The sequence below is a fragment of the Diaphorina citri genome, unplaced genomic scaffold, assembly GCF_000475195.1.
Source record: "Diaphorina citri unplaced genomic scaffold, Diaci psyllid genome assembly version 1.1 scaffold130, whole genome shotgun sequence".
NCBI lineage: Eukaryota > Metazoa > Arthropoda > Insecta > Hemiptera > Psyllidae > Diaphorina > Diaphorina citri.
This window is the reverse complement of record NW_007377567.1, coordinates 16,033-29,189: the sequence shown is the minus strand read 5'-3', so window position 1 is coordinate 29,189 and position 13,157 is coordinate 16,033. Positions and strand designations below refer to the sequence as shown.

Below are 13,157 nucleotides of genomic sequence, written 5' to 3'. Positions count from 1 at the left end.
TTAATTATACAGGGTGTTTCCGTCAATTAGATGTCAACTCGAAACACCCTGAATGTAAAAATGCATTTTTAATATTTCTCTCTCCGTTTCTTTGTAGAACTTATTCCCTATGGGTGTGGTGATGGGTCGCACTTACTAGATGCAATGTTACACTGATCTACTTCTATATCTTCTAGATATATTTTTTTTTTGTTTTTCTACCCCCTCTAATAACTCCTTCACATATTGATGTTTTAGAAAGTTCCCTAGATTGTTTTGAGATATAAGAGTGCATGCTATCGGGTTTAGAAATTGTTTTCAGGGCTCGTTTTAGATTATTTAATGTTCAGATACTCTCCGTTAATGAGATGTCGTAATTGGTGAACTGGTTTAACAGTAAAGCGTATTCCGATTCTGAGGCACTTGGTAATGTTGTGATATCCACAAAAGTTGTGAAAAAGCCCTGCTTTACCACAAAGAATTTGAGATTTACCTCAAAGTAAAATAATAAATAATATAAATAAAAATCGAGTCTTCTGGTGCAATGGTCCGACATGCTGTACTCAGCACACAGGAATTTCGCTAGAACAGTTCCCCATTTCAATGTAATGTTAATGTGGTTAAAACCTAAAACTACTTCGTTCCTTTATTCCCAGATCTCACAAAGGACACTGAAGTCCCAGAGCCTCCGTCTAAGACTGAGGGAACTCCCCCTGATGTGTCCTTGAGAAGGACCAGGAGTTTTGAAGCTGATGAAAAGTAAGTGTCCTTTAGATAATAAACCTCTAACCCTAAAATGCTAAAATGTCATTGGGCACTTTAACTGTACAGTAGTTTTTCACACAAAGGCCAGCCACTCACTCTCAGGTATACCTGATCAGGTCCGCCTCTCAGGTCTACCTGATAAGCACACACACTATCAGGGGGACCTGACAAGCGGACGTTATCAGGTGTACCTGTCAGGTCTACCTGATAAGGCTGGCCTTACTTTTAAAACATGGAGTAGAATAATTGATAAATTGTGTTTGCTAACTGTTTGTATTCGTTTCAGGTTATGGTTATACGTATATACACAGGACTAGGTCCGAAGAAAATAAAATGGGTTTTCCATTTTTGATAAATCCCATTTTTCTAAGAAAAAAATAATAGAAAGTAAAAAAGTCAAGCCTATTCCCTATCCAGATGGATATGGCAGCAAGGAGTCATCTAAAAAGTAGGCTACGTTGCCAAACGTGTCAAAGGTTCAACGGTAGAATATCTTTAAAAGAGGAAGGTACATTGCACAGTGCTTCCTCCCACAATGAAACTTTTTTTTTATGCCGATGGTATTCAGTATTTGTAATGATTTATGTATTCCCAAAAAAAAAGTAACAAAAAGATGATTTCTTACTAGAATTGAATAATAATAGATACTATTAGGTGTACGATGTCTACTAAATCCAGATAGGTAATGATAATGAATGATCACAAACATACCAAATTGCATAATACTTAAGTACCCGATGCGGAGTACTAAATACCATCTAAATAGAATTCAACCTCTTGGACTTGACCCTCAAAAAAAAAAGGTTACAGATCGAAGCTACCTCTAGTTTTTAAAAGAGAGAGTTTATAAAAATAGACCTTTACCTTAATTGCAACAATGTAAGGAATTCTCGCATTCTGATTGGTTCTTTCATTTTGGGTCGATGACTCATTGCTGCCATATCCATCTGGATAGGGTCTACTTCAAGGCACATTCGGTCACATCCATGCCTATCCAAGAACGGAAAAGTCTGATTACAAAATTTCCGCCCTGGCCGGGATTCGAACCAAGCACCTCCAGGTGAGAGTCAGTGCTCTTGACCACTCGGCCACAGAGGTGGGAATGGGAAGTCGAGGCAATCTAAGGACTGAAAAAATAGAATAGAATGTACCTTGTTTATCCTGCCCGAATAGGAATGAAAAGTCCCTTTACCCCCGCAGTCTACACAAGGTCTCGTGTATTTTATGGGTTAAAGAATAATACATACAAGTAACAATTCAGTAAAAAGACCCTTACTTAACTAGAAAAAAAGGTAGGTAAGTGTAAATGTGAATTAATATGTGGTAGTGGTGCAATCCACCGTGACTGTCTAATAAACGTGTTGTTACCCTCTTCTCTCAGATATCCACCAAGACAGTTCCTCACACCGACTCGTCCGATCTTTCCGCCCCTGACGGCAGTGACGGCAATGTCCCAGCCGGCAGCCCAGTAACCGCCCCGGCCCCAGTCACAACTCCCGCGGCTCAGAGTCTCTCGCCCGCGGCCAGCACAACCCCCGCGCAGAGTCTCTCGTCCGCCCCCAGTATGGATAACACCCCGATCGTGTCCGCGGCTACCGGCCTAGAGACGAGCTCCACATGGGCCCACAAGGACCTCGACCAGATCCAGGACTTCATTCCGACCGGCGCGGGAAGCTCCGGCCCCAAATGGAACCTGTCGGCAGCCCCGTTCACGCCGGTGGGCACCGCGCAGACCCCGCTGGTCCCGACGACCCCTTCGTTCGTACCCGCGGCGGCGAGCTACCCGCAGCCGCTGATCCCTATGCCGTACCAGCAGCTCCCGATGGCAGCCGCACCCATGGGCTACTTGAGGGTAAGCATTCGGTTTCATCAAGTAGCCTCCGTGGCCGAGTGAGTATCACACTAGGCTTGCACGCAGGAGGCCCGGGTTCGATTCCCGGCGGGGCCGAGGTTTTTTTTTCGGCTCTGTGCTTGGAGTTCAGAGTGCACTCAGCCTCGTGAGGACAAATGAGTAGCTGCTTTAATCGAGTAGCGACCAGTGGCGGCATTATTAGTGTAAAAAATATTATTGAAATATGGAAATTAATTGCAAAGGAGGCACTTAGTAATGTTGTGATATCTACAAAAGTTGTGAAAAAAGTTCTGCTTTACCACAAAGAATTTGAGATTTGATTGATTTTTGATAATAATAGTAATAAAACTTTTCAGCCGGTGCAGGGCCCACCAGCCTCGTACTTCGTGCCACAGGTCTTCTCGGGGCCCCCTCAGGGCCAGAAACACATCATGGCCCGACCCCCCGGGGCTAACTTCGACCCCCCCGTCTACCCTGTAGATGTCGCTCAGGCCGGGCCCATCAAACACGAAACAGTCAACATCAACCTGACAGACACACGGAAAGGCAAGCCAGCTGTGGCCCAAGGTAATTGTAATTAGTATTTTATCTCTGGTGGATATAGGTATCTCATTATTTCATAGTTCACTAATAAAATTACAAAAAAGGTCATAATTCCTTCCTAAACAACATTTTTGAAGGCAGAGTCTTGGGAAAAAAGACAAGAGGACGTCCCAGACTTTCGTATTTCCAGGATGTGAAAGACCGAATGAATGCTGAAACATGTTCCCAGATGAAGTCGATGGCAATGGACAGAGAACACTTTCTGCCTCGACAAGGCGATGCCTAGATTGCCTCGAAGCTTTTGCCATATTTTAGCAATATTTGGGAAAATGCCATGAAAAGCCTTACTTTTTTGCTTATTTTGCCATATTTTAAGCATTTTTGGGTAAAATATAAAACTTTGAGAACAAAGAAAAAAAAATGCAAAAAAAGTACTAAAAAAGAACCGTACTTAATGATGGTTATGCATTTGGAAAAACATTTAGCATGAAAGGTCGATTCCTATGTAAAAAGTCCTCAAAAATCCAAATCTGAAGTCAAAACAGCGAAAAATTATTTTAAAAGGTTGAAAATTCAATTTTCATTTGACGTTCCAAGGAAAAATGTAAAATAGTTGCCTCTGATTTTTGAAAATTTTGCTTATTTTGCCATGTTTTGAACAAATAGGACCTAAATGCCATATTTTTGCCATAATGTCAAAGTAAAAAACTACCTCGGCACCGCTTTCGTATTACAATACTTCAAGGCATATCCTTTTACATCTTCGCCTATCCAAGAACGGCAAGGTTTGCCTTCTTGTAATTAAAGTTCGTTCGAAATTGAAACTTGAGCATTCTTTTTTTTTTCCAACTTAATGAAACCGTATCGATTTTGTTCCGCAGGTTACATGCACACGTACGGGGGGCCGCACATGGGCGAACCTCTGCCGCACTTGTCTCAGTCCGTGTCTTACAACCAGCCGACCCTGCCCGTACAACAACCAGTGCCGCAGGTGAATATAATTTTTGTTAAAATAAATGTACCATATTAAATTTAAAAAAAAATCTAAATCTATTATATTTTCGTGTCCAGAAATTACACAAGCAACAAACAAGTTTAACAAATTAATACCTGACAGTAAAAAGAACAGTGATAATAACAATTAAAATAAAAATTAACCCGATATTTTTTTATTTTAATTTTTCATTTATATTTGTGGTAACACTCTAATAAATATATTTTTAAAAAAAAAAAAAAAAAAAAAAAATAAGCCAGCCTAGTTTAGCTTAGTTGGTAGTGCGTCTGCCTTGTAAGCGCTAGGCCGCGGGTTCCGATTCCCGCCCGGGGCGGATTTTATACTGATGGGGATAATGTTCGTTCTCGGAGCGGCTGGCTTTCTCCTATCCTGTCTTCCCTTCTCTCTTCGATTTTCGGGACGATAAGACCATAGCAGTTACAGTTCCCTCTGTCAAACCTGTTAAAAAAAAAAAAAAAAATAATAATAATAAAAAATAAAAAATATAGGGTAGGGTGGGGCAAAGGTACGCAGGCACTTTTGGAGAAAACGGTGATAGAGTCAGTAGAACTTCGATTTTATGAACTAATTGGTACCAAGGGTATTTATGAACTAATTGGGACCATAAAATCGGGGTGCCATATAAAAGTTCATAAAATCGGGGTTACATTAGAAAACAGAAAAAACATGGCAAATTTTCGACAGTAAATGCTTATTTATTGATTTTTTGTCCTTTCAGTGGCATATTATGTAACTATAAGGACAAAATTTGTTCATATTAGCACTATTGTTCACACTTTCTGTGAGGGTTTCAATAAAAAATTGGTAATTTTTGTTTCAATGATCAGAAAAAGTCTCATTTTCGAGTAAAAAGTTAATAAAGAGTTCGGATTTTCGAGTTCATATAACCGAGGTTCATAAAATCGGGATTCTACTGTGTATGAATAACGTCTTGCCGCAGGTGAATAACGTGCTGCCCATAGTAATGCCGCCCCAGAGCCGAGAGCCGGTCGTGAGTGCCGCCTCCCTGAGTGAAACCACACAGCCGAAGCTGCCAACCCAATCGGCGCCCCAGCAACCGGCCCAGCCGCCGAAAGAGAAGCGGGTCATTGTGCAACAACCTCCTCAGGTAGGTGTTTTCAAAACAATTTACAATTCAGAGATCTTTTCCTTTTCCTTTAAAAAAGAAGGAGAATAAAAAAAGTAGAAGATTGTATATACCTCGGCACCGCAATGCAATACTTATTTTTCCTATCGTGCAATAAAACAAGATCTTATCCCGAGCTAATAAAAATGGATTTTTTTTTTTAAATATATTATTATCAAAGGGGTTTGATAGAGGGAACTGTAACTGCTAAGGTCTTATCCTCCCGAAATCGAAGAGAGAAGGAAGACAGGATAGGAGAAAGCCAGCCATTCTGAAAGGAACCTTATCCGATCAGGATAAAATCCGCCTCGGCCGGGAATCGAACCCGCGGCCTAGCGCTTACAAGGCAGACCCTAGGCTAACTGGGCTGGCAGATTAAAGATTATCTCTTTATTATTCTCCTCTAACCACTATATCACTGTCACTGAGGTTCATGTATGTAATAACCAACCTCAGTGGTGCAGTGGTTAGCAAGTACATTAAGCGGGGAACGACATTTGTGACATGCATTTATTAACACAATTAAAATTCCTGTTGACACAATTGTCCTGTTATTAAAATTCCTTAACACAGTTAAAATTCCTGTTTACATAATGATAATTCTCTTCTTTTTCAGGAACCCGTAGTGGCAGCAGGAGCGGCGGCCAAACCGTCAGCGGAACCGCCCGTGAAGCCGGTGGCGGAACTGAAAATAAACTCTGTGATGAAAGTCGATGAGGACGAGGCCGAGCCGGAAGACCTTGGGACGCCTGACCGCCCCGAGCCCGAGGCAGCCCTGCCGGCACCGGCGGAAAAGGCGCCGTCTCCGCCCAAAGCGGAAAAGGCACCAAAACCCGACAGTAAGAAAAAGGGCGAAGCGAAGGCGAACGCGGTTGAGAAGCCCGTGGAAGCGGCGCCCACACCGGCTGGAAAAGAGGGGGCGAAAGGCAAGGGAAAGGTGGAAAAGAAGCCCGCGCCCGCCCAGACACAGCCAGAGCCCGTGACGCCTACCGCTGAGACGGGGAAGGAGAAGTCTCCAGCGCCCGCGGAAAAACCCGCTCCCGTCACGCCAGCGACGAAAGCTCTCGCGCCGGCGAACGCTCCCGCCCCGGCGAACACCAAGCCCGCGCCCAAGTCCAATCCGCCCGCGAGCAAGCCTGCCCCGCCCGCCGCGTTCGATTTCAAGAGCATGAAGAATCTGGGCGAGGTGGTGATCCACGACGCGGACAAGTTCCGATCCAGCATGAAGCAGCGGAAGGAGGCGAAGACGGACGAAGAAGAGAACTCGGACCCGAACAAGAGAAAGTATTCGCGGTCACAGCTGATGGAGTTGAAGAACAAGCCGGAGTCAGTCAAGGTGCCCGATGGCATTAACAAGTCGATGGATATTTTCAGTGTTGGTGCTGGTACTGCAGGTAAGAGAATAGAACATACCTTGTTTGTCCTCCTGCATCTCCTTTGACCTTTTTCCTCTTTTATTAACTTTAAATTTTGTAATTTTTTTATATCTTTTTGTCGGTCGGCGTGATGACCTTCATTGGAGAACTGTTTAAATTGAGACTACTTCATCCTAGGGTAAGAATACATTTATTATTAATAGAGAAATAGTAATAAATAATAGTAATCATAGGAAGGAAGAGAAGCGACTGGAATATGAAGACGAAGAGAGATTGCATCGGAAAAAGTCGGTCGGCGTGATGACCTTCATTGGAGAACTGTTTAAATTGAGACTACTTCATCCTAGGGTAAGAATACATTTATTATTAATAGAGAAATAGTAATAAATAATAGTAATCATAGGAAGGAAGAGAAGCGACTGGAATATGAAGACGAAGAGAGATTGCATCGGAAAAAGTCGGTCGGCGTGATGACCTTCATTGGAGAACTGTTTAAATTGAGACTACTTCATCCTAGGGTAAGAATACATTTATTATTAATAGAGAAATAGTAATAAATAATAGTAATCATAGGAAGGAAGAGAAGCGACTGGAATATGAAGACGAAGAGAGATTGCATCGGAAAAAGTCGGTCGGCGTGATGACCTTCATTGGAGAACTGTTTAAATTGAGACTACTTCATCCTAGGGTAAGAATACATTTATTATTAATAGAGAAATAGTAATAAATAATAGTAATCATAGGAAGGAAGAGAAGCGACTGGAATATGAAGACGAAGAGAGATTGCATCGGAAAAAGTCGGTCGGCGTGATGACCTTCATTGGAGAACTGTTTAAATTGAGACTACTTCATCCTAGGGTAAGAATACATTTATTATTAATAGAGAAATAGTAATAAATAATAGTAATAGTAACCATAATTAATTACACTACTCCTCGGCCCTGGTTACCTTGGGGTTCACCGGAGTATCACTCGCTACTATTGCTGCAAAATAGAAGCCGTTGTAAACAAAAATCTGGAAAACAAAAACGAATAAATCTGGACGACAAAAATCTTATCTTATCCTATAATTTCAGGTGGTACACGGCTGTTTCCACATGCTACTAGAGAAGGGCAATGACGTCGAGTCTCTAGAATGTCTCTCTAAGCTCATCACGTCCACAGGCAAAGCTGTGGAGGAACTGAACAACGGCTCGGGCCCATACTCCGAAATATCATACAATACATAAAGTACAAATTTAACAAAAGGCGGGATTATTGCCTTAGGCAATCTCTGCCATCCAACCCAACCATGTACCACTTTTTTTGAGGTTTGATAGAGGGAACTGTTACTGCCAAGGTCTTATCGTCCCGAAAACGAAGAAGATGGCAACTTCTAAGAGATACGGAAGACAGGATAGGAGCAATCTATTATCTAGCGCTTACAAGGCAGACGCGCTACCAACCAAGATGTGTCAGTACTTTTACAACAAATTCAAATTGAAATTTCAATAATTCTATTGTACCTTGTTTAGACTGCGGGAGTAAAGGGACTTTTCAGTCCTGTTCCAGCAAGAATAACAAGGTATATTCTATTCGATTTAACTTCTATGGTAAAATATCTGTAGCAACTACTAATGGATGTTGACATGAAATCCCCATTTCTTTTCACAGGTCAAACTCAAAACCAGTGAGAACGCTTGGAAGCCATCCGCCCTGAAGAAGGACCCCAACGAAAAGGTGGTCATCGAAGCCCGAAGTCTTCTCAACAAATTGTCCCCGGAGAATTTCAACTCCATACTGACCAAATTCTGTCAGCTCAAATATAACGACGACAATATAGGCAAGGTCATTGACCTCATCATCTTCAAGGCCGTGTGGGAACCCAAATTTGCCGAGGTCAGTATTCGAAGAGTCATCAACTTGGTAATCATACTTAATTTGAAGAACATTAAATGGGAGAAAAAAAGTAAAAAAAAAAAACCCTAATTATACAGCATTAAAAATCTCTAGTTAAAACAATTTAAAACCTTCTAGTTTAAAGAGCATTAAAACTTTTAATTAAAGAGTGATTGAACACCATTGAAATCCCTAGTAAAACAGCATTATAATCCCCAACTAAATCAAATATAACGACGACAATATAGGCAAGGTCATTGACCTCATCATCTTCAAGGCCGTGTGGGAACCCAAATTTGCCGAGGTCAGTATTTGAAGAGTCATCAACTTGGTAATCATACTTAAGAAAAGCATTAAATGGGAGAAAGAAAGTAAGAAAAACCTAATTAAACAACATTAAAAATCTCTAGTTAAAAACAATTTAAAACCTTCTAGTTTAAAGAGCATTAAAACTTTTAATTAAAGAGTAATTGAACACCATTAAAATCCCTAGTAAAACAGCATTATAATCCCCAATTAAAGAGCATTCAAGCCCCCTGTTCAAAGAACATTTGAACCCCTAATGAAAGCTCTATTTGAGAAACATTAGAACCCCTAATTAAAGAATATTTAAACCTTTAATTTAAAGTTACGTAAAAATACTATTTCTAACGAATGCATTAACTGCCTAATAGAAGGAGTGTAACTGCATTCTGATCAAATCAAAACCAATCAATTTTTTTGTCATGATCTGTATTTCTTATTTGTAGTCAGCTCCCATGGCGTAGTGGTCACTGCACTCGCCTTGCTCGCGGGAGACCCGGGTTCGATTCCCGGCGGGGTCAAAAAATTTGTATCATGCAAATGATTGACTCCGTGACTGGATGTTGCGGGGCCCACTCAGCCTCGTGAGGAAAATGAGTAGCTATGACATATAAATGCGCATAGCGACCGGTGCCAGCATGGTAGGTAAACATTGGATGTTAGGATTATTGAGATATTGGGAAAAATCCTACAATGCTGCAGTGAGCACCAAAGTTGTGATATAATCTTATATTATAAAAACAAGATCCATTCACAGTTCACACACTGATCGCTCTATCTCGAGAACCACAACACCTAGAAAGCTGAAATAATACATAGAAACTGCATTTACATTTACATTTTATGTGTATTTCTTATTTGTTTCAGGTGTACGCCAAGTTTATCGAGGGTATCAACAAGATTTTGAATCCAGACGCAGGAAAACCTACTGAAGCAGGCAAAGAGAAGGTATGTGCGGGACGATAAAACCTCCTATGTATGTTGGAAAGTTCGGAATCTTTGACCATTAGGCCATTTTTCCTCTCACATCCCAATATTTCCCTACAATGTGATTGCTGGCTTCCAAGGCAGGACAGAAGTTTAGGTGTGAGGAGTTCATAGGGGCATTCAATAGACCAGGCGATCGGGAGTTATAGCGGAACACACAAACAAATAAATAAACATCTAAACCAAATGCAAAATGGTCGAGCTAAAACATAGACCTCACTAATCGTTTGGTCAATTATTTTTCATCCGTTCTGTTCGACGTGTCTTGATTCAATGAAGATGTGTACCAAATTTCATCAAAATCAGACCAGGCAATCGGGAGTTATAGCGGAACATCCAAACAAATAAATAAACAAACATCTAAACCAAATGCAAAATGGTCGAGGTAAAACATAGACCTCACTAATCGTTTGGTCAATTATTTTTCATCCGTTCTGTTCCCCCCAGGTAAAGCCGAAGTTCGACCTGCGGATCATGCTCCTAAGCAAGTGCGGACTTGAATTCGAAGAGATTGCCCGCAAAGACAAAGAATTCACGGCCAAGATGGACAGCCTGAAGACCATTTCCGATCAGAAGGAGAGGGAAGAAAAGCGACTGGAATACGAAGACGAAGAGCAGAATTCACGGCCAAGATGGACAGCCTGAAGACCATTTCCGATCAGAAGGAGAGGGAAGAAAAGCGACTGGAATATGAAGACGAAGAGAGATTGCATCGGAAAAAGTCGGTCGGCGTGATGACCTTCATTGGAGAACTGTTTAAATTGAGACTACTTCATCCTAGGGTAAGAATACATTTATTATTAATAGAGAAATAGTAATAAATAATAGTAATCATAGGAAGGAAGAGAAGCGACTGGAATATGAAGACGAAGAGAGATTGCATCGGAAAAAGTCGGTCGGCGTGATGACCTTCATTGGAGAACTGTTTAAATTGAGACTACTTCATCCTAGGGTAAGAATACATTTATTATTAATAGAGAAATAGTAATAAATAATAGTAATAGTAACCATAATTAATTACACTACTCCTCGGCCCTGGTTACCTTGGGGTTCACCGGAGTATCACTCGCTACTATTGCTGCAAAATAGAAGCCGTTGTAAACAAAAATCTGGAAAACAAAAACGAATAAATCTGGACGACAAAAATCTTATCTTATCCTATAATTTCAGGTGGTACACGGCTGTTTCCACATGCTACTAGAGAAGGGCAATGACGTCGAGTCTCTAGAATGTCTCGCTAAGCTCATCACGTCCACAGGCAAAGCTGTGGAGGAACTGAACAACGGCTCGGGCCCATACTCCGAAATGAGCAAGAACTCTTGGGTCGATGTCATCAAGAAGGTGAGGAAACTAGATGGATATAAAGTGAAATCTAAATCATAATTTATTTGTTGTGAAGCTGAGAGCTTCTTCACAATTTTTTGGGAGAGAGCTGAGAGCTTCTTCACCCACAAAATTACTTAACTATTTAGCTAACTACTTAACTATTTAGCTAACTACTTATCTATTTAGCTAACTACTTATCTATTTAGCTAACTACTTAACTGTTTAGTTAACTACTTAACTATTTAGCCCACCCACAAAATTACTTAACTATTTAGCTAACTACTTAACTATTTAGCTAACTACTTATCTATTTAGCTAACTACTTAACTATTTAGCTAACTATTTCACTATTTAGCTATCTACTTATCTATTTAGCTAACTACTTATCTATTTAGCCAACTACTTAACTGTTTAGCTAACTACCTAACTATTTAGCTAACTACTTAACTATTTAGCTAACTATTTAGCTAACTACTTAACTATTTAGCTAACTACTTAACTATTTAGCTAACTACTTATCTATTTAGCTAACTACTTATCTATTTAGCTAACTACTTAACTGTTTAGTTAACTACTTAACTATTTAGCCAACTACTTAACTATTTAGCTAACTACCTAACTATTTAGCTAACTACTTAACTATTTAGCTAACTACTTAACTGTTTAGCTAAATTTAGCTAACTACTTAACTATTTAGCAAACTATTTAGCTAACTACTTAACTATTTATATTTAGCTAACTACAGGATGTGATAGGGTATCTGATCGTGCTCGGGACGTTCTCGCTAGCCGACTACAAGAAACACTTGCTGGTCAAATACATCCCCGATGTGGCGAGTAAAGTGTTCGCGCAGGTAAAGTTTTCAACTCTTATTTTTTATTTATTTATTGCTAACTACATAACTATTTATATTTAGCTAACTCTTATCTCTCATGCCAATGTACAAACTTTGTCTTTCCCCAGGTGCGAAAACTCGTTGACGACAAGAACCGGGATAAAATCCCGTCCCGTCTGCGATTCATGATTCTAGACGTCCTAGATTTGAAAGACCGGAACTGGGTGCCTCGTATGGCGGAGAATAAACCCAAGACAATGGCTCAAATCGAGAAAGATATCGACCAAGAGGCGATGCGGAAAAACATGCAGATTCGGGATGACGATAGGAATATGCCGGTGAAGATGCCTAACAAGAAACCACAGCAGACAAACCAGACCCCGACACAATCGCAGGCTTCGCAAAAGATCAACGTTGATGTTGGGAAGCTGAAGGTAAAATCAGACCCCGACACAATCGCAGGCTTCGCAAAAGATCAACGTTGATGTTGGGAAGCTGAAGGTAGAATATCTAGACCCCGACACAATCGCAGGCTTCGCAAAAGATCAACGTTGATGTTGGGAAGCTGAAGGTAGAATATCTTAGAATATACCTTGTTTAGACTACCAGCATAGGACTGAAAAGTCCCTTTACTCTCGCAGTCTAAACAAGGTCTTATATATTTGACTGGTAATAACATTAGAACCATGTTGTGGTTGTAGCGGTCTTAGTTTTCGCCGAATGGTGTTGGCAGAGTAAAGAAAAGATATCTTTTTGTATCTGCTATACACCGGGGTGATGGTCCCCAGCCATGTTTCATCGGCTCGTCCTGAACCGCAGTCAACCATCGTGAGGACTTGTGCTTATTCTTTAAAAGTAGGGAGAACCCTTTGAGACTGCCAGCTAGCTAGGCTGGTTAGGTTAGGGTAGGGTTATGGAACAATAATCAAGACCTGTAATTTTTTTTTTAAGTTAAAAACATTACTTAACATACATAAGACATTTACAATTCTATTCTACACATGCATTCTCCTCTACACAGGTAGCTACGGATCCTTTCGAGCTCTCCCTACGGCCGAACATCTGGGGCAGCGGCGCTTCCGGGTTCAAATCGGCGGCAAAACCGGCGGTCACTTCCCGACGACCGCCGGCGATGAGCTCGCCCGCCCCGCTGACACACCCGAATAGCTTCT

The 13,157-nt window shown here is 41.0% G+C and overlaps 3 protein-coding genes across 3 annotated transcripts in view; all 3 read left to right on the top strand.

The window, feature by feature from the left end:
* The first annotated feature begins 2,115 nt into the window (after positions 1-2,115).
* Positions 2,116-6,721, top strand: LOC103524980 (proteoglycan 4-like). Its single transcript, XM_026820224.1, has 5 exons — positions 2,116-2,596; positions 2,953-3,163; positions 4,021-4,130; positions 5,095-5,262; positions 5,897-6,721. The coding sequence occupies exons 1-5, from the start codon at positions 2,309-2,311 to the stop codon at positions 6,719-6,721; spliced, it is 1,602 nt and encodes a 533-aa protein (XP_026676025.1). The 5' UTR covers positions 2,116-2,308.
* A 682-nt stretch (positions 6,722-7,403) lies between these two features.
* LOC113465582 (eukaryotic translation initiation factor 4 gamma 3-like) lies at positions 7,404-7,885 on the top strand. The gene is made up of 2 exons (XM_026820223.1): positions 7,404-7,514; positions 7,733-7,885. The coding sequence occupies exons 1-2, from the start codon at positions 7,467-7,469 to the stop codon at positions 7,883-7,885; spliced, it is 201 nt and encodes a 66-aa protein (XP_026676024.1). The 5' UTR covers positions 7,404-7,466.
* Positions 7,886-10,359: 2,474 nt separating this feature from the next.
* Positions 10,360-13,157, top strand: part of LOC103524978 (eukaryotic translation initiation factor 4 gamma 3-like) — an 8,781-nt gene continuing 5,983 nt past the window's right edge. The window contains exons 1-4 of the mRNA XM_026820229.1: positions 10,360-10,606; positions 10,995-11,165; positions 12,114-12,419; positions 13,007-13,144. Coding sequence (XP_026676030.1) covers positions 10,457-10,606; positions 10,995-11,165; positions 12,114-12,419; positions 13,007-13,144 — 765 coding nt within the window. The 5' untranslated portion in view covers positions 10,360-10,456. The remainder of the gene's footprint in view (positions 10,607-10,994; positions 11,166-12,113; positions 12,420-13,006; positions 13,145-13,157) is intronic.